This window comes from Sorex fumeus, unplaced genomic scaffold, assembly GCF_029834395.1.
Source record: "Sorex fumeus unplaced genomic scaffold, SorFum_2.1 ptg000041l, whole genome shotgun sequence".
NCBI lineage: Eukaryota > Metazoa > Chordata > Mammalia > Eulipotyphla > Soricidae > Sorex > Sorex fumeus.
The window spans coordinates 8,294,306-8,314,804 of NW_026606098.1; the positions used below are offsets into that span (position 1 = coordinate 8,294,306).

A 20,499-nucleotide genomic window follows, 5' to 3' on the forward strand; every position below is an offset into this window, starting at 1 on the left:
AATATGAGGTCAGGGACCTTGGTGTGTGCATGCTCGGATTGCAGACCCTGCCCTCTTGCCTGAAGAACAGGATCTGGGGCTATTCCACCAAGCAGTGTCAGACCAGGGGCTTCTTGCCCCGCCCCTTACATTTTTTAGGCTGCATTTGTGACCTCTTTTCTGTCTGGAAATGTAGGTTAGTCTTTGAGAAGACAAAGGGATGTGAGCTAATTGGACAGCTGCAGGTAGCCCTGGGAAGGGCCCCTTTCCTCTCTGCTGCGCCCCCTCCTCCTCTGGCTCCCCTTGTTTCACAGGGGCGTCTGGCAAGGGCTTTCTTTGCTGTTCTTAATTTCGTGCTTGGACTCGAGCAGAGGGAACCCCCCCCCCTCAGCCCATATGAGAGATGTGTGGCAGGGACAGGACACCTGAGAGGGGTTTCCCAGGAGTTGGGGGCAATTTTGAGGCGACAGGACTCAGGTCTTCTGGTTCCTGGGTAGCTCGGTGCGGCCTCTGGAGGGGTAGCAGGGAAAGTCTTCCCTTGGAGGGGAGCCCCAGCTCTACCCTGCACCCTCTGAACTGTGTGCCTACATTTTTTTGTTTTGTTTTTGTGCCACACCTCGCTGTGCTCAAGGCTTAGCTTACTCCTGGCTCTGTGCTCAGGGATCACATCTGGTGGGCTCAGGGACTATACAAAGTGCCAGGGAATCAAACCCCCATTGACCTGATGCCCGGCTAGTGCCCTGCCCACTGTATTCTCCAGCCTCGAGTCTTTCAGTCTCGCTCGTGAGGCAGTACCTTCGAGCGGGCTTTCCCTCCACTGCCTTGCCATGTGCTGTCTGGTTCCGCCAACTGTGTTCTTGCCGTCAGTCCCGGGTCAGTGAGGCCACAGCTGGGGGGCATCCAGGCCTGGTGTCTTATCACTCACTGGGGTGTGCCCAGGCTGGTGTGACTAGCACTCACCACTGCCCCAACACATCTGGCCCGACCCTCTCTCCTGCTTGCTGTGTGCAGAGGGACCTTGACAGGGCCACCAGGTCTTGCCCCAGAGACTGGACCTTGCCCTTTTAGTTCAGATTTGGCCTGTTGGCCCACTAGCCTGGGTGCCACCTTGAGTTCTGCTGGAATGGGGGAGGGACAGTCCCTCCCCCACAGATGGGTGCTATCTGCCAGGGCGCCCTGCATTTTACACTGGCTGCCTCTGTGTGTGGTTCTCATGAGGGGCCTGAGCTGGGATGCTTTTGGATCTTGGATGCTTTTTGATCTGGCTTCTTCCTTCCCAGCCTGGGCGGGGTGCATCTGGTTGTATTGTGGCACCTGAGGGTGGAAGGAGGTGCCCCTGGCCCTTAGCTGCAGGAGGGTCCCCTGGGTGTACATCTCAATTACAGTTTGACTGGGGAGCTTGGCTCATTGTGACAAGGCCGTTCATCTGTCCGTTCCAAGGCCGGGGAAGTGTCACAGTTCTTGTTGTGGGGTGTGCTCTCCTGAAAAGGTGGGTTGGGACATCTGGGAGGTGGAGAAGAATCTGCTTCTCTGTCCAGTAACCTGCAGCGACCATCCGTGAGGTGTCGACCCCATCCCATCCAGCCCTGTGTTCCTGCAGTGCATCCATTCACTGCATTTCTGTATGGGGCAACTGACTGATGGGGCAGCGTCTCCTGCTAGTCAGGACCCTTTGGGGGGGGGGGGTGGTGTACAAGTGAGACAGCTGGATTCTTGTCTTGAAAACGATGGACCTGTCCTTCTTCCTGTCCGTCCCATGCCACGGATGTTCCCGTGCTTGCCTCTGCATGCACGTGATCTGAAATTCCCTCACGCTGCTGGCGCTGTAGGAGAGGTCAGGCCTTGTTCTTCTTGGCCTTGACTAACAGCCTGTCTGTGTGGTGCGTCTTCAGGCTGCTGGCTCCCCTCCCCAGATCTTTTGTTTGTGTTTTGGGGCCACACCTGGCTCTGTGCTTGGGGTTGCTCCTGGCAGTGTTTGGGTGACCAAGGGATTCCACCTGAATCTGGGGCCTCCTGCATATGATATGGAGTGTGTGCTTAGTTGTGGAGGCTTTGGGCCCTTTTGTCTCTTTGTAACCCTTCAGGAGCCATACAGGGCACTTCCGGCCGGCAGGAGGAGCAGCCTGGTGAGTTTCCTTGTGCTGTGAGGTGAACATGCTGTGCCGACAGCTGAGGGTTACCTAGCGGAGCTGGAGAGATGGAACCCAGCTGGTGACAGATGGGTGTAGGATCCACCTGGGGCTCCTCCCAGGCGGCCCTGCTGGTGGCAGGACATGGGTACTCGCTCCCTCAACAGCACCCCTGCCAGGCTCCACTGCCTTTGTTGCTCGCTTGCTTCTGGACTGTGTTCCCTCCCGTGTCTGGGCTCGTTGGGTCCTTGTCCTTGCTGTACCTCGAAGTCATGGTGGTGGTGTCTGCAGTGGCTGACTGGGACAGGATGTTGGGAGGGAAGACATGGGGCTGCTGCTTCTGGAGTCTCCCAGCTTCCTGTTCTGGAGAGGCGGCTCCTCTCCCTCTGGAAAACAATAAAAGCAGTGCAGTTAATCACGGGCATCCTCCAGGCAAGAGTCTGGATCCCAAACGATTTGCAGAGCCAGGGAGGGAGACTGGGCAAGCCCCACCCGTCCCGGGCAGGGGCCTCGTAGCTCGAGAACTGTGGGGACTGCTTGCTAGAAAGTGCCAGATATTTGTCCCGGGGAGGCATCTGTTCTGAAGGCCAACGGTTCATAGTGCAGATTGGAGAAGAGGAGTCAAGGGGTTGGGGCTCCCCTGCTGCTGTCACCTCCTCAAAAGGAGAGGGGATTTGGACATAGAATCGCTAGGCAGTTGTCCCTGCCCCTGGCCACCTGAACTGGCTCCTAAGTGTTGGGAGTCCAGGGAACAGTAGAAGGCAAGGCCAAAGGGGGTGGGGTTCGCTTAGGGTTTGTTAGCCCTAACACAGGAACATGAACGTGACTGCATTTGAGGGACGCCACCTGAAGAGTTGCTGCCCCCTGGAGTGTCCCCCTTCTGAGTTAGTGACACGTGTGTTTAGGGCTGTCCTGGGTGACAGGGAGGCACAGGTGTCCTATCTCCCCTCCCCCCTTCAGGTTGTGCCTGGTTCTTGGGGGATTTTGTTATGTGTCTGATGTGATAAAGGTGGGCATCTGGTCTCTGCTGAGGAGAGATGGTTTGGGGATGGTTTTTTTGGGTAGTTTGGTTTTGGGGCAACATCCAGTGGTGCTCTCAGGGATCACTCCTCCTGGGGTTCTGGGACCATTGAGCTGGTGGGGGTGGGGGTTGAACTGGAGTAGGCCCTCCTCCCCTGTGGCCCTTCTGTGTTGTTTTAGTGTAAGTGTCCATGCCAGCCAACGGCACCCACCTCCCGACACCCCGCCTGTGTGCTGGATCCTCCCTGAGGATAAGGCAAATGCCATCTGTAGCCTGGCCTCCTGCTGCAGGCTGGTGGCTGGATGGCCCAGTGTCCCTCTTACTTGGGTGCTCAGGAGCTGTGGATTGGATACATTGGCTTTCTTGTCCTGGAAAGGACCAGCTTATGGCGGCCCCTTTCTTACCTGAGGCACAATGGGTCAGCTCTGGCTGTGGGCTGGTAAACCCCACCCCTTCCCTGACCCTTTCCTGAGCCTCTGGTCCAACTCGAAACTCCCAGGTGGGTTCTTTTGGGCTTTTTCTCCTCTGGGCCAGGTCTTTGTTTGCGTGCTACAGGCCGACTGGGAAGGCTACTCTGTGGGGGCACCTTGGAGAAGCTCCCCCCTCTCCCAGAGTACAGGAGTTGAGTCAGAATGTGGATTTGCTCTTTTTATTTATTTATTTATTTATTTATTTGGTTTTTGAGTCACACCTGGCGATGCACAGGGTTATTCCTGGCTCTGCACTCAGGAATTACTCCTGGTGGTGCTCAGGGGACCATATGGGATGCTGGGAATTGAACCCGGGTCGGCCGCGTGCAAGGCAAACGCCCTACCCGCTGTGGTATCACTCCAGCCCCCAGAGTGTGGATTTGAAGCCAGCGTTGGGAACTTTGCCTTGAGCATTGGAGGCTGGACTGGATGTGGCAGCCAGTGCAGGCCAGCGGCAGGTTTGGGCGTTGGACGGTGTGTATCCTCATTCCCATATGCACCTGTTGGTGGGTTGGCTTGTGGAGTGCCAGCTGTCCTGGTGCCCGTGTCCTCATTTTAGGAGGTCTCTGCCCCTGCACCACGGTTCCCACAGGTATACCCTCATCTGTCCGATGGTGGAAGGGGGCCGCCGCAGATAGTCCCTCATCCGGGAGACATAGTAGAGCTGCTGACAAGGTGGTGCGGGAGCCTGTGGTTGCTGGCTCTATGCTTTTGGGGTCAGCTGGGTGTGAGGGGCCCTGTGGGAGGTTCCTGTGGAAGTGGGTCTGGCCTGGCTCCTCCTGGGTGAGTAGGGGTGGCGTGTCCTGGGGAAGATGGGTCAGGGGACTCCAGACCATCCCAGACTGGCATTGGGCCAGTCCAATCTCTGCTAATCCTTCTGCTTCTGCAGGGCCCTTTTCTGCGGTTCATTTGGTCAGCACAGCAGTCCCAACACACCTGGGCCAGTGTGTCTAGCCTGTGCTCCCCAGGAACTCCCCTGCCCCCACTATACTTGGCTGTTATGATGTACATCAAAGGGTTCAAGTTTTTGGTGTTCCTGGACCTTGAGCACGTTGTTGCTGAGTGGTAGATCAGAGGGGCTCTACCAGTGTGACCTGGCTCAGGGGCAGGGGACTGTCCCTAGAGTCGTCTCATTTATTTTGGCTTTTGGGCCACACCTTGCAGTGATGAGTTACCCCTGACTCTGCACCTGGGAATCACTCCTGTCAGATGCTCAAGGGACCCTTGATTGAACCTGGGTCAGCCATATGCCTGGCAAGCACCTTACCCACTGTACCATCCTCTGGCCTAAGAGTTGTCCTCTTTTGAGAGACAAGAAGGACACAGGGTGGGAAGAGGGGGTCAGCAGTTCCCAGCTGGGGCAGAGGAAAATTGGGGAGATGGTGCTCAGTGCCAGTGAGGTGTGAGCATTTCTCTGGTGAGAATCCCACTGCCCTGTGGCCTTGAGGGGGAGGAATAGGTGCCCCCTCATTCAGCACCCCCAGATGCTGGAGGCCTTGGAAAGGGGGTATGGTTCTAGAAGGCTCATTGTAGCATCATCTTGGGAGCATTGGGGTCTGGGAGTTCCGAGTGTGGCTTTTATCCCCAGTGAGCTGGAACCTGGAAGAGGGTGACACAAGACTCTTGGGACTTTGGGGTCCAAAGAAAGTGTCCGGGGCACTGTGGGGTCTGGCACAGCAGCAGGCAGAGGTGCTTTCCTGGGCTGGGCAGTCTGAGACCCTACTAAGAATGTGGGGGTGTTCCTGGAGAGAGAAACACTGCTGGGTACCTGAGGTTCAGAGCGTTTTTTTGCCCAGACCAAACCCTACGCTCCCTCCTCTGCTCTTGTCGACACAGGGACCTAAGGGTCTGGACAGTGGTGGGATGGGCAGCTGGGAGCACAGGTGGGAACTGTGATGTGCAGTCACATGGGATTCATATTCCCAGCACGAGTACTTGAGGGGCTTGCTGGTCATTGCAGGGCTGCCCTGTATCCCTGACCTGGACTGACTGGACTTGACGAGGGGAAGTCGGAAATGAAGTGGCCCTCCTTGACTCCGACAAGGGCCCATGTGTCTGGGAGGTTTGGTGGAGTCCGGCCCCGGGATGGGGGGTCCACAGGACTGGGTCTCTGATCTCAAAGGAGAGGCCTTGTCACCACCGAGCCCCTTTCTCCGGACTGCAGTGCGGCGGGATGGAGGCGCCCCAGGGGGACACTCTGGGGTGGAGGTGGAGTGGGGGGCTGGGGCCTCACCTCTTCTCTCGCTGCACTGCAGCTTCCTGGCCTTGACTTGCTGTTCTAATTAAGGATCAGTTTGCGTTTATATTGTCAGGTTTTTGCTTTAAGTCTGTGGTGCAAACACAGTGCTTGGGTATTTATAATCCATGGAAGCCATTTCCTCCTCTTCCCCCTGGCCTGGATAAGGCCCAAGCAGGAGCCCTTTCTGCTCCATGCCCAGCTAGCTGGATACTGTGGTCCTGGCTGGCCAAAGGGGACTCAGCTACGGGAGGGGAAGGACTGCTCGTTCCTGGCCTGCTGGGGCTGTGTTTGCCTGTCTGCTGCCCCCACGTGCCTTCTCAGTCTCCTGGGCTGCAGCAGGAAGGGCTTGAAGACTTTTGGGGCAAGATGTGTGGGTTGGGGAGAAGTGCACAGAGGGGCCACTCCATCCTCTGGGATGTCTTGGTGGCTGTGGTTGGGGTACTGCAGGCTGACCCGGGCCTGGAGGGTGCTCTTGGGCTCTGGTTGCCAAGGACGGGCTTGTGTGGCCAGCCTTGCCACTGGCTCCTTGGCCCTTGTGGGGCCGGTGCCTCGCTTTCCTCGCCTGCCGAGTCACACTCTCCCTCCATGGGGACCCAGGGTTAATGATGTGTTGGGCTCAGGGGAGAGTAGGGCCTTGTCCCCTGGGCTGCCAGTGACTCCACATTTGCCTGTAGCGCTCGGGTTCCCTGCTTTAGGGAGCTGAGGGGCTTGGGGTCTGTCACCTCCCTGTTGGCACAGCAGCTACACTCGGTGTCATCCCTGCGTGCGCACATGCCCCAGGGTGTGGGGTTGGTGTGGACAGTAGTTTATTTGGGCCTCCAATCATGCCCTCAGGATGAGGTTGGGCCCTGCGTGTGGGGGTCAGTGTTGGGGCTCAGGTGTTGACGCTCCATGGAACCAGGGCTCCCCCACAGTGGAGTGTCTGGGTGTCTGACTTCTCTCTTCAAGTTAAGGGCACCCCCCCCCCCCCCCACCAAAGCTTGAGAATGAAGTAATGAAGGACAGTGTTGCCCAAGTGTGGAGACTAGATTTCATGATGTTAGGGTTGCCTTCTCCTTCACCTGGCAAAAGGGGTGTGGGTAAGTGGGGTACCCAGGTGCAGGGTCAAAGCCACATTGTAATGATTTATCAGGGGAGCAGGGGAGTCTGCGACGGTAATTGTGTGCTCACAGGTTACTCGATACTGCCTCACCTGGGGCTGGGAATAGGCCCCGTCCGGGGGGGCGGTGACAAGAGCAGTGGGCTTCTCAGCCATGCTCCCCTCCCAGCATTACTCAGGACTTGCTCCTGGTTTTGTGCTCAGGTATTACTTCTGACGGGGCTCAGGGAAGCATATGGGGGTAATCGGGGACCAAACCTAGGTCGGCCACGTACAAGGAGTTGCCTTCCCCATGGTCCTGGAGCTCCGGCCTCGTATCTGGGACTGAACCCAGAACTCGAGTGTAAGACATGTCCCTGCCACCGAGCTGCATCCCTGCCCCTGGATGGTTTCTAAAACCTGCTTTGTCCCCCAGTGTTTCCCGTGTGCTCTTATGGATGAGCTTGTCCTAAAGGGATGTTGACCCTGATCCTGGAGCAAGCAGGCACAGGGACGAGCCCAGGCCCGGCCACTCTTGGCCTCCTCCGGGAGCCCCGGACCCTGGAAGCACCTGATCTGTGGTTTGCAGCCCTGAGGGGTCACAGGGAGGCCAGAAAGGTCCTTCCTGGGAACTGGGTGTGGGGGTGCTACGCAGCAGGAGGGTTGTGCCCTGTGCTCCCTGGTGCCAGAGTCTTTCCAGAGAGTTCTCTCTTCACTTATTTTGCAAGTTCCATGTGGGGGTGTTTCTCTCACCTTCCATGAGCTGTGAATTGCAGTGAGCCCAGTTTAAAAATAAAGGTTGGGTATCAGAGCAGCTCCTGGCAGTCATGTGGGGCAAGAATGACAACAGAGGTGCTACTGACTGCATTTGGTAAGCCTCAGGGCAAACCTCCGGGGGCTCAGTGTGGCTGGGGTGACAGTTTCTCCCTTGGTACCAAGATGGAAGTCAGTCTCAGGGGAGGGAAATTGGGCTACACACTCTCTGAACCCCTTGAGGGGTCCCAGTATTTGGGCCTCAGTTTCTCTGGATGTAAGTCTGAAGCTCCCTCTGTCCCTGTAAGTGGCACCCTCAACTTCTCTGTCCTGGCGCTCGAGTGATCCGGGGTGCTTATGAATGCCACTGATCCTGTCCCTACCCCTCAGATGGTCTGAGACTCAGTGATCACACGGTCCCTAGGATTCAGGTCCCAGTGACAGTCTTGAAATTCTTTTTGTGTGTGTGGTGACCTGTCTGTTACCGTGTACATCACGAAGATTGGGTTTGGTTCATTTATTAGATGTAGGTTGAAGTTGCTGTTATCCCAGTGAAAGGCAGCAGAGGCAAAGCTCTGGATAAAACCTCAGACGTTGGGGGTTGGAGACTGTAAAGTTGCCGGGCGTTTGCGTCTTTCCCAGGGCACTCAGGGCTTCTCTCTGTCCTTCCCTCCAGGTTGGCCAGCACGTGGCCACAAGTTGCCTTTTGACATAGCTGCAGCCATGGCCGGCTGGTAGGACCAGCGCCCCATGCCCAGAAGCCAGGTGAGTGCTTGGGTGGGGTGTGGAGTATGACTCTGATGTATCGACCAATGCCTGGGACCCTTTTCAGTGTGGGGGCCCTTCAGGATTGCATGCTGTGCTGGCTCCATGGGGCTTTCAGGCTTGTCTTCTACTGACTGTCCTTGCTCTCCAATCACTCGTGCTGGCTGATGGGAGGAGTGGTCCAAGTGGCCTGCTCCCTGCCTTTGTCCAGCGGCTGTTAGGGGGTTTGCTTCGTACAGACCAAGTGGGTGCATTTCTCTTCCATCTCTTCCTGTGGCAGAAAGATGCTGTAGGTATGACCAAGTGGATGAGCTGTCAGGAGGTCCACATCTGTGAAACAGTTTCTGCCATGGTGTCACAGAAACTTGTGCGGTTTTTTTTTTTAAAGGCTTTTGATTGAAATAGAATTTGTTGACTTTACCATCTAATAAATTAATATCTGCCTCCCAGGTGGTCCCCTCTACACCTGGGGGTCACTCTGGGCAATTTGACCAGTTGGGCTGGTGTGCATTGCTCAGGTCTGAGGATGCTGCATGGTCCTGGGGTGATGGGGATTCTCGGGCTACCCCGGCAGTGCTTGGTGCTTAGGGTTCTCCACAGCTACTCCTGGTGATGTCTGGGTAACCATGTGATGCCAAGGGTTGAAACTGGGTCAGCTTTGTGCAAGGCTTGTGCCATAACCCTATGTACTGTCTATCTGGCTTCATATTAATTTTTGGTGCTAGGGATTGAATGCACACCTGCGTTGCTGGCTGTCGTGGGGCGTACCCCCGGGGTCTGGCAGCCTGTTGAGCTGCAGGGTCTGGTTCCCTGAAACTCACCGGGCAAGGTACACAATGCTCACAGGGCCTCTGCCAAATGCTGAGGGTCCGTATGGGGCATAAGGCTGGGGGGGTTGAGTCGTTTCTTCATTCCATGCTGTGGGGTGGAATTTTCCACATATTCTTGGGGTCAGAACCCCTTCGGGAATTTGCTCATTACTTGCTCCAGTAACAACAGGTCTCAAGATGATGCCACAGTCTGTCAAAAATGGTTGTATGTAAACCAAGGTGTGGTCCCTGATTGAGCCTCAAGCCCTGCCAGGTGTGCCCCATTCCCCAGCCCCTCCCCTCCTCCCCCATCTAAGCCCTCAGACTAGGCATTTGGATTTCAGAAATGCCTCTGGAGCCTCCTGATTGTGTGGCTAGTGTGGTGGGCCTAGGAACCGTGTCCCAGGTTGGAGCCCAGGTGTGAATCTCCCTCCCACCGACTCTTGTTTGCTCAGAGGAAGCAGGAGCTCTGGCCCTCATTGGAAGGCGCGGTGGGTCCACCTTGCTCTGAAAGCTGGTGACGAGAGGGACAGAGGCATGTGCTTCCCCAGCTCTACAGGGGCTGGGCTGCCTTCCTCACAGCCCCCCGAATGTTGATTCGGACACCTCTGGCACACAGGTGTGCATTCCTGCTCCCCAGGGGAGGGGTCATGTTCTTAGGGAGGGACATGCCTTGAAATCTAGTTTATGGTAAAATGGGGGTGTATCATCACAAGGAGGGGATAGCAGCGTCAGGCTCTTCTGTGGAAAACAGGACAAATGACCTGATTTTGTTTTTCATCTTAGAGCACAAGGAGGAGTGGGGTTTCACCCAAGTGTGCTGCAGGCTGAGGAAGGTGGGCACACTGGAGTCGGTGTTGGGGGGATAGGGGTGTCCTTCAGCCTGGCAGAGAGAAATGTGGGAGACCGAGGCTGGGTGGGTCACTGCCGGCTCGCTGGCCTTTCCTGGCCTTTCTTGGCATCTGGCCAAAGCCGCCTTCTCCATTTCCAGTCGGTCTGGGGGACAGTGCTCACGCCCTCCTCTAAGGGAGCCGGTCCTGGAAGGGTTAATTAAGGCCTCACTTTTCGCCAGATGGTATGGAGCTGGCCAGTTACAGTAACCCTTTGTGGGCTGTGTAGAGTGCTGTGCTGTCCCCCACCAGTGCTCGGGTGGACATTGGCAGTGACCCAGATCCCCTCCGGAAGTCGAAGCTGCTCCTGGCTCCCTGCATGGCCAGTTGCTAGGCCTGAAGTAGAGATGCCATAGGCCTCAACACGTCTGCAGTCTCCTCTGTCTAGGTGACAGCTTAGGGACCCTTTACTGTGACCTCCTCTGTGTCACTGGGAAGGGCAGTGGGGTCCCTTGGGGCGGGAGCTTGCCTGCATCTGGGGGAACAAAGAGCGTAGTTCTGTGTCACCTCCCTAACACTTTCTTCTGTCTCCTTTAACTCAGGACCTGCGTGTCCCCAGGCCGAGCCCAGGCTGAGCCTGCCTGCTGTTTCCGGGCAGGGACACCCTCCCTTCTTTCGGGATGTATGTGGGTTCATATTTAGGAATCTTGGGGGCTGTTCAGGTTTTATTTTTCAAGTATTGATGAGTCTGTTAAAAGAAGTTTGTCACTTTGCTCCTCCGGTTAATTTTGCTACATACAGGAGCCCTAATAGGACTTCTGAGGCATCTCTTGGGGGTTCTCCCCCAGGAAAAAATGAGCAGCTGTCCCCTCTGTTCCATGACATGTTTTGGAAAGGCAGATTTATTCCGACCCCATCAAAAGAGACGTGCCGCAGCCGGAGCAGATCATTTTGTTGCCTTTGCTTTTGTCACCCCTGGGGGGTTGTTTCAGCGTACTCAGCGTGGAGTAGGACTGTCACCTGCAGTTGGTGCTGCTGTCAAGATGGCACCTCCCAGTATGGCAGCAGTTGCCTCCCTGGCGGAGCTTCTGGGCGCCTCTGAGGGGCTCTGCCCAGGTGCAGAGTAGAATTGCCCTGAATGAGATGGTGGTTGATGAATGATGCCACTTTATGTTCCACCCAAAGACCCTCGTTGCCTTCTGTTCGGGGCACTATCCCGGGACTGTTCTGTGGCATATTTGTGTTTAGAGAGAGATTTTAGGAGTCAAGACCACCTAAGTTTCAGCCTTGTCCTCTCCACGGCTCTGGCAGCTGTGAGGTCTGAAGACCCAGCTCCTAAACAGCAGTTGTTGGCTGGCAGCAATCTTTGCCCTCACGCACCAGGCCTTGCCTTCTGGGAGTCTGAGCAGGTCATCTGGCCTGGCCCTTCAGTCTGCTCTGCTCTCCTCTCTGCACTGCAGCAGTGCTGCTCACCCCTCCCGGCCCCAGCACGTGGATTGGCTGGGAGTGGAGGAGGTCGTCCATTCCCCCCCACGCCCCCCCAGCCAGGCCTGAGTCTTCTTGCAGCCCAGCCTGCCCTCCTGTTCCTCCAGCTGTGCTTGTACTTCACGATGGGGGAGGGGCCCCCCAGAGCTGCTGGCCGAGCAGGGTTGATAGTGTGCTCAGGCTGGCCCCGGTTGCAGGCTGGAATGGGTACAGCTCCAGTTGGGGTTCAGAGAGTTGCCCTATGCCACACACAGCAGGAGGCAGGAGCTGTGGGCAGCTCTGCTCAGCCCCTCTGACCATGTGCCCCCACCAGCCTCGCTTAATGAGCCCCAAGGTGCCCGTGACTTCATGATTGGGTCATGGCCTGTGGGTGGTGAGGAGGAAGGTCTTAGGAAGCCTGGGTTTGGATGAGCCCTGGAGTAGGGAAGTAGAGCTCAGCGTGCAGCATGGTGGGAGGAGGGGTCTTCCCATTCCCTGAAGCTCCTTCCCTGCGGGGGAATTGCCTTTAGGGCCCTAACTCCCCCCAAGTGCTGGACTTGATACTCTCAGATCTGAGTCCTGGGGGACTGCCAAAATTTCTGAGTCTTGGGATCGGAGCAGTAGTACAGTAGCAGCTTATGCGGCTGACCCGGCTTCAATCCTTGGCCTCCCATAAAGTCCCTCAAACACCACAGGAGTAATTCTTGAGTGCAGAGCCAGGGGTAACCCCTGAGCATCACCCGATTTATAGACATATGGGGCCAGAGTGATAGTACAACAGGTAGGGCATTTGATCTCCGGCATCCCTTATGGTCTCTTGAGCATGCCAGAAGTACTTCCTGAACGCAGAGCCAGGAGTTACCCTAGAGCACAGCTGTGGCCCAAAAACTTAAAAAACAAAAACAAACAAAAAAAAAAAACCTTGCAAATGTTCCTTCCCCAAGGCAGAAAAGTAGCCCCTCCTCCCCCAGGGAGTTGCCCAGGAGAAAGGGCGGGGAGCCTGCAGATATGGGAGTGGTATCAGGTACCTGAGCTGGGCCCACTGTCCTCCCTGCAGCCAGTGCTTAGACCCTTTGAGGGGGCTGCAGAGAGGCTGTTCACTGGAGGCACCTGGCTGCTGTGCTGCTCACACCCCCAGAATATGGGTCTCTGGTGAAGAAACTGAAGTGGGCTGCCCCAAGTGAGGCAGTGCACATCAGGGCAGCCCTCCCAGGCTCCCATGCCAGTGGCTGGGGCTCTGTTGGCCTTGGGACAAGCATGGCACTTGAGGGCTGCTCCCCCAACCCAGCTTTCGGTTCTTCTCTGTCCCTGGGGTCAGCCCCTGTGCATCAGACCCTCTTGTTTCACATCCCGCTGCTGGGTCGTCGAGGTCCCTTTAAGAGCGGCCCTGTCCCAGCCTCTGCTGTGGAATGCCAGCGCCTGCCTCCCGCAGACAGACATCCCTGCTGTCCCTCCTGTCTCAGTGAGGGTTAACAACACTTCAGCTTGTTGTCTGGAACCGGTTCAGACTGGTTTTCTGGAAAGTGCTTTGTCTCTGCGACTGAATCCTGGGAAGGGTCATGTGGAGCCCAGTGATGTCATGGGATCAAAAACTGACTCAGCTGTTTTTTCCTTCTTTCTTCTTTAAATCGAGATATGTGTGTGCTGCAGGTAGCTGGTGTGGGTGCTGTGCTGGGCCAGGCCTCAGCCCACTGCTTACATGGCTGCAGCCTGTGGGCTCCATGGCACCCCATACCCCAATCCCCTGAGGTGAGCCAGCCCCTCGCTGTGGGGAGTCGAGGGGCTCTGCCTGAGGCTGTACGAGGCAGAGCTAAGCCCACCTCACTCTACTCCTGGGCATAGGGTCCCCCAGGCCGGGACAGCTCCAGGAGCTTCCCTGCTTGACTTGGGGTCTCCAGCTCAGAGCCCCTAGCCCTTGTCCCACCCAAGGCCCATGGGCCTCCATTTCCCACACACCTTGCTTTTGCCAGGCCTTCCAGGACAGGGAACAAATGTCCTGGACGTGGCTCTTTTCTCCTGCCACCACCACACGGCAAGGGGACAGGGCACTGGTGGCAGAGAGGCCAAGTTTAATAGTTGCGTTTTGTTCCCCCAAGTTCAGAATGACCGAAGAGGCATGCTGCACCCGGAGTCAGAAACGGCCTATGGACTGGGGCCCAGCGGAGGACGACGCGGAGAGCAAGAGAGTGAAAATGGAGAGAAGCTTGCCGCCTGCCGTGGACGGAAGTGCCGAGGGCAGTGTGCGGGGGACACCTGAGCCCGGGGCAGGCCCGACCCCTGCGCTGCCCACAGTAGAGAGGCAAGGTGAAGGGCAGGCAGATGAGCCCGTGGATATGCGCACTTCCAGCAGGTGAGTGGGGTGCAGCGCCGGGGGGGGGGAGGGCCATGGGACCAGGAAGGAGCTTTTACTAGGAGGTGTGGACCAGTCAGTCTCACTGCACTGGTCAGTGGTTGCTGTGCCTAGGGTCTGGGAGCTGGAGTTACATAAGCTTGTTAACAGCCAAGCCCAGCTCCTGCATCCCTTGCTACATCTCTCTGCCTCCTTGGAGCAGTAGCTTGGAATTCCCACAGCCACTCCTGAGCTTGGGAGTGAGGAGTGGCGACTTGTCACTAGCCTGGTAACACTGAAGTGCCACCTCTCAGGTGATTTTTGCTGCGAGAGTCTGTGTTCCTTAATTAGGGTGGTGCATCCTTTGTTCAGAGAGAGTTTCACACAGAAGTTATGCCCACATGGACTCTGCCAGCCACCTGTCCGGAGGATGTCCACCAGGCAGCTATCCTCTTGGGCACCTGAATGGAGTGAAACTGGGCGGCTTGTCCTGTGCGCTGCTTCTGTCTGCTCTCCCCATTGTGCTAATTGCAGCAGTATTTGCCTCATTTCCACTACCATGTGGGGTGCTGTTTCTGGAATTTCTTTAGCTCTGTTGAAACTCTACTTGTCATCTCTTTTTTTGGAGCCCAGTTTGGGCGTGTTGGAGACGGACGGGCAGTGTTCCTGGTGTTTGTAAGAGAGGGCTCCCTGCCACCCCCTGGGACCATGTGGTGCTGGGGATACATAACCCAGGCCTCTGGGTATGGAAGCATGAGCTTAGTCTACTGCTCTCTTGGACATCATCTTTGTTTTTTCCTCAAGTGTCTGCTGACCTGAGACGGCTCAGCGCACACTGTCCTGCCCGCGTGGGGCTTCAGAGGCTGAGGCGGCAGGTGAGCTGTAGGTTTCCTTGCAGGCCCCCATCACCCTAGGTCGGCGGTTTTCGGCGGTTTCTCTGATTTGGTCTCCTAGTGTGTGCCTGTTTTATTTTCAGAATAAACCAGCCAAAAGGCAGCTTCAGGTAGAGTCTGAGTGAGGGGGTGGTTCTGGTCGTTGTTCCCAAATAACTAGAGCGAGACAGGACCATTCCCCAAATCACGGCACTCTGGAAGAGATGTGAAATCAGTTGAGAACGTTTTGTGCTTAGAAACTGCGGGACTTGGGGATGGGAACAGCAAGAGCACAGCTGTGGTTTGGCCTGTGGGCCCGCCCACCTCAGGAGTGACATCTGACCTAGCCCGTGTGGCTGTGAGCACCACCAGCTTCTCTGGAGGGCCATCAGTGGCTTGCCCAGCCAAGGTGACAAGTGGCTGCCTCAAAGGCAGGCTCCCGGAATGCCAATAGCTCTGTCGCACAGCCTGAGGACACCTGTGGAAATGGCCACGGAGCCTGTTCAGGAGAAGTTCAGGGTAAGCGGGTGCAGGGAAGGGAGCAGAGCACTGTGTGTGGGCTCATCCTTGACGGTATTGTGGCCCACTGGTGGCTCACTCGAACTTGGTCTAATTAACACAGATTGCAGCACCAGTGTTGGTGTGTTAAAGGTTCTCTTACTGAGACGCAATCTGTTACCTGGGCAGAGCTAACCAAAGCTACATTGGCACTTCCCTGGGCCGTGTCTGATGTCACCGTGTGAGTGAGGAGGGAAGCCGCTTGCTGGACTCCGGAGTCCAGTTAATATCACCCAAGTTAAGGTGCTTATGTAATCCCAAGAGCAACTGTTAGGGCATTAGCTTTGAAAGGATGGTAGAGTGCTGCCTTCCAGGCACAAGGCCCCGGGTTTGATCCCTAACACTACCACTGTGCTCCTCGGCACCATAATGTTATTCTAAAATAATTAGATTACAGAAGATAGAAAAAACGAGCAGAAAACCGTGCAGCATCATGGTGAGAGGACAGATGTGAGCCCAACCGTGTCACTCACTGCATGAGTGTCCAAATCTGCACGACCCCTCTGGATGACAGGAAGGGAATAGGCACAGCATGAGAACACTGGTGGGGGGGCGGGGGGAATCGAGAATTCCAGAGTTAGGGAGGGGGCTTTCTTTGAGGCCACACCGGTGGGGCTCAGTTCACTATATGGAGTGGCGAGGATTGAACCTGAATTGGCCATGTGCGAAGAAAGCAAGACCTCTCCCTGCTGTACTGTCACTTGAGTTCAAGGGAGGGTTTCTAATGCTCCATCAGGAAGACACACTGGCCAGAAGTTTGTGCACCAACAGCCAAGCCACCAAACCTCCTGCCGCATCCGCTCACAGGGCTGGAAGAACCATGCAGTTCATCCTCTTTCATGTGAGCGTTTAGCCCAGTTACCGATAGGAAACAGACTGATCTGTCAACTCAGGGGCCTCAGGCCAGTCAGGTCCTAATACGGTTTCTTAGAACGTACCGCAAACAGCTTATGGGCACACGGACAGCCCCTGGCTATCATGTGTGCCATACTGTAAGGCAAGTGTCCAGGGCGACTGGAATGAAAAAGACAGACAGTGGCAAGTGTGGGCGAGGTGCAGGCTAACTGGATTTCTCTGGGCATATGGAATGGTGTGGTCGGTTTGCTCATTGCTTCGCATGTGACCGAGCCTAGGAATGTGGCTGACAGAAACATGCTGGGCCCGGGTGGGTGTCTGCAGTGCAGAGCAGAGCCGTAGGAGCCCCAGGAGGGCAAACCCCAAAAGCAGGTGTCTTCGAAGGAGCCGGGTGGAGAGCAGTGATCACTGGTTCTGGGATAATTGTTGGGGCGATGCCAGGATTTTCCGATGGCCAGTGCAGCTGCACCCCATAGTTGGCAAACACCATTGAACCATACGCCCAAGTTACCCCTCACTGTGGGAGCTGAGAAGCGAGTGCACCAGCCGGGGTTTCAGTGTGCCCTCGGGAAAACGAGGCTCCACTTGGAGCCCGCCCCCACTGGGAGAGACACGCCGTCCCCCCACCCCACCCCCTACCTCCAGCTGGCAGTGCTGAAAGCATGATGGACGTGCTGTCCCTGGCAGGGGCGGCATTCCATGACGGGCCCCTCATTGCCCCTGGGGCAGAGCTGACACAACAGGATCTGACACTTCAGCTGCTTTCTGGGTTGCCTGGTCACAAATGTTCGAGGGATCGGGGGAAAGGTCATGGTGAAAGGTGTGGGTCCTGCGGGAGGGATCCCCGGCTGCACTGTTCCTGAGGTCCATGGCTTTGGGGCGTTTGTGCATACCCCTTCTCTGTTGCCCCTCCTGTGATCTTTGCTGTGGGAAGGGGCTATGCTTCACAGACCTTTGTGCCTGTGCCTGCCTGGCACTTGGGATTCAGAAGGCCCCAGTATACCTGACTTGCCGGATGCCCACCATGTGACAGGCACACACTGTGCTGGCTTTTCGCTTGGCAGGCTTCACTCATGTGGCCCATTGTGCTGAGTGGCGGCGAGGCACTGTGTGGCATCAGCTTGCTTTGGTGTGGACGCTGCGGGGCTCCAATCTGTTGTGACTTTGGTCATTCCTTCCAATTTCTGTGTGACAGTGGTCCTTGTGTCTCCTGTGAAATCCTGGAAATGACTTGGTCACATTTGTTAGAGGGGACAGTCCCCTGCAGTGCTCGGGCCTTGGAGGACATGTGCTCTTCCACTTGAGCTAGGACCTCAGCCCCTGGGACAATTTTAGAGTCGATCCCAGGCTGTCATGGGCTGTGGGGGTCTGGCACTGCACCTTTACTCATTTTTCTTTTTGTTTTTGGCCTCCCAAGCAATGCTAGGCCATCCCCTGCTGGGGTCAACAATACTTTCAGGTACCAAGGCTGGGCCTTGCCTGGTGGTTTCAGGTACCAAACTCGAGCCCCTGTGTGTGCAAAGTGTTTTGAAACTCTTTGAAACTCTCTGACCCCCTCGTTTAGTTTTGGTTTTGGACCATACCCAGCATTGCTCAGGGCTGACTCCTGGCTTTGCACTTGCAAATCATTCCTGACCGGCCTCAGGGGGCCCTATGGGATAGTGGGTATTAAACCTGGGTTGCACAGCAAGTGCTCTGCCCACTGTACTGTCTCTCTGGTCCCTCAGTTTGGTTTTTTTGTTTTTTTTTTTTGTTTGTTTGTTTTTAAATCTTGAGCCACTGGTACTCCAGAGAGGTTGGCGGTGCTGTCCTGCTGTGTGATTGTCATCCTCTTCCCTGGGGGACAAAAAGTGATGGTTTCCTGCCCAGGGTGGAGGGACCCGGGCCCCATGCAGCTGCCTCCTTGCCCGCCAGCTGTCTGCTGGAATGTTGTCCTGGAGCGAGTTGGGGTGTGAGGGCTGTGTGTGGTGATAGGGTGTTGGTGCTCCCAGGGCAGCAGCAGGGGGCCCTCCTGTGCCACTAGCCCTCTTCCTTCAGTATGTCCCTGTGGGGTGGAGTCATGTGAGGTTCTTCTGCTTGCTTCAAGGTCAGTTTTCAGGGGAGTGTGGAGTCATTTTTCCCTTGGACTGGTAGGCCAAATGCCACTGGAAGCCTTTAGGAGGGACACTGTGGTGTATCTGCTGCGGCTTCTTCTACTTGTCAGTGGGTTTCGCTTCTCAAAATGACGTTGGCATCTCTAGATGGCCTTAGGAGGACTGTGCTCAGCAGCCAAGGCTCAGACCCACCTCAGTGCCACCCCCTTCTGCCTGGGCCCACTGGTGATGTGCTTGGGGAGCAGTGTCTGCACGTCCCGTTGCAGCTCTGGGAGGCTCAGTGGCGGGGGCTGGAGCTGGCAGCTCGTCGCTCATTCTCCCATACCGGCGTCCTTACTCCACTGAAGATCTTTGCACATCTCCTGCATCCTTGTTTCTTCGGGGGCAAGGAAGAGGCCACACTCTGATGGTTCCAGGGATGCATTCAAGGCCACTGTCCTCCCTGTTGTCTTCACTCTGTCCCTTAATACTTGGTGAATGAGGCCTGCTCCCACAGATTCTGTTTGGTTTTGTGTTGTTGTTTTGGTTTGTTCTGGGGCCACACCCAGGAATGCTCAGGGCAGGGGTTACTCCTTCCTCTGCATTCAGGAATCAGTCATACTGGGTGGGGGATTATAGGATGTTGGAGCTCGAACCTGTATTGGCCACATGAAAGGCAAATGCCCTCTCGGTTGTATCATTGCTCCAGCCCCTCCTAGAGCATTCTATGTCTAGATTCCTGATCCAGTGCTGGAGTCCAGTTTATGTCACGAGGGTCTTCGTGTGTGCGAGCGCGCGCGTGCGCACTTGCCCCACTTGATGCCACTCTAGCCCCTGTTCACAGTATCTCCCAGCCTCATCTGGGCTTGGGAAAAGTGAAATTCCTTGATCATTTTGGCTCTTTGGCCAGAACTTTCTTCCACTGGAAATTGTTGGTGGGGTGTGTTTTTGCACAAGAGTTGCAAAGGTTGCTCCCCTGATACGCCTTTCTGTGAACAGGCCCCTGAGGGCCCAGTGCCCAACAGTCCTCAGAACCAGTGTCTGTGACCTGTTCCTGGCTCCACAAAGTCCCTTGGACCGAGCGGTGCTCCCAGCCCTCCTCATACACCAGGACCCTTTGGAGCCAAGACGCCTGGTTGGGTCTTATGGTCACTTCCTGGCGTTTGCCTGGTGCTTTCTTGGGACTAGGCTCTGGGGTGGTTGTGGAGGATTTCAGAGCTATGAGTCTCTTTATTTATTTTTTTTGGGGGGGGGATCACACCTGGCGATGCACAGGGGTTGGTTACTCCTGGCTCTTCACTCAGGAATTACTCCTGGCTGTGCTCAGGGAACCATATGGGATGCTGGGAAACGAACCCGGGTCGGCCATGTATGGGACAAACGCCCTCCCCGCTGTGCTATCACTCCAGCCCTAAGAGCTGTGAGTCTTTGCTTAATGTATGTCTAGACACATCAGCATGATTGTTCCTGCTGGCCTTTTTTGTCTCTGTGTCCCTCACGTAGTGACGCCCCACCCCTGCCCCCACTCCCACCCTGGTGGTCCTGCACAAAGGCCTTTATGGACAGTCCAGTGTGCTGGGTATGCCCAAGCTTCCAGTTGTTGCCCTGAAGCCATTCGTCTTGTTTTGAGCTGGTGTGAAGGTGGCCAGAACTGAGTTGCAGGGTTGAAACCAGCAGCTGGTCCTGTGCTTCTGGTCTCTGACATGGGTCACAGGCCAGACATCTCTCCTCAGTGTCACTGCATTCCCTCAAAGATGGCTGTCCTGCACCTTTGCACTGTGAGCAGAAACTCTTCCTCTGCCGCCTGCTCTGCAGAGCTGCCCAACTCCTAAGTGAGACTGTCAGTGCTGGTGGCGGGGAGTGCCGGGCTGCCCCTGAGCCAGGGGTTCCTGCTCTTTCTGCTGGGTTTCCACATGGGACTATCCGCCTTCCAGACATGCTGCTGGCTCCTCCCAGGCTCCCCCGTGTGCCTGAGCCTGGCCTTCCTGTGGCAGGCCTTCCGGTGCTGCCCTCCTGCTTCTTGGTTCTCAGTGTGGCTGAGTGTAGCCTGTGGCCCAGAACTTCTCCTGCACTCTGGGGTCCTCTGGGCTCCTGGGTATCAGCAAAGACCCCCAGCAGAACAGGCCCCACCCACAGATGCCGCTGAGGCCTCACCCACCCCCTGTAACTACTCTACTCGGAGGCCGCAGGTGGGAGGGGCTGAGGGGGCTGGAGCCAAGCCATCTGCTCCTGCCTCTCCTGCCGTCCAGCTGTGGCAGAGGGCGCCCGTTCGGGCT

At 56.3% G+C, this 20,499-nt stretch overlaps 1 protein-coding gene across 8 annotated transcripts in view; it reads left to right on the plus strand.

Annotated features, from left to right (window-relative positions):
- GATAD2A (GATA zinc finger domain containing 2A) overlaps window positions 1-20,499 on the plus strand; it is a 47,337-nt gene that overhangs the window by 18,339 nt on the left and 8,499 nt on the right. For 5 of the 8 annotated variants that reach the window (XM_056119365.1, XM_056119369.1, XM_056119366.1 and 2 more), the window contains exons 2-3: window positions 8,346-8,434; window positions 13,634-13,887. In XM_056119365.1, the coding sequence (XP_055975340.1) occupies window positions 8,420-8,434; window positions 13,634-13,887 (269 nt within the window). In that variant the 5' untranslated portion in view covers window positions 8,346-8,419. The remainder of the gene's footprint in view (window positions 1-8,345; window positions 8,435-13,633; window positions 13,888-20,499) is intronic. The other 3 variants (XM_056119367.1, XM_056119371.1, XM_056119368.1) reach the window with 3 other exon arrangements.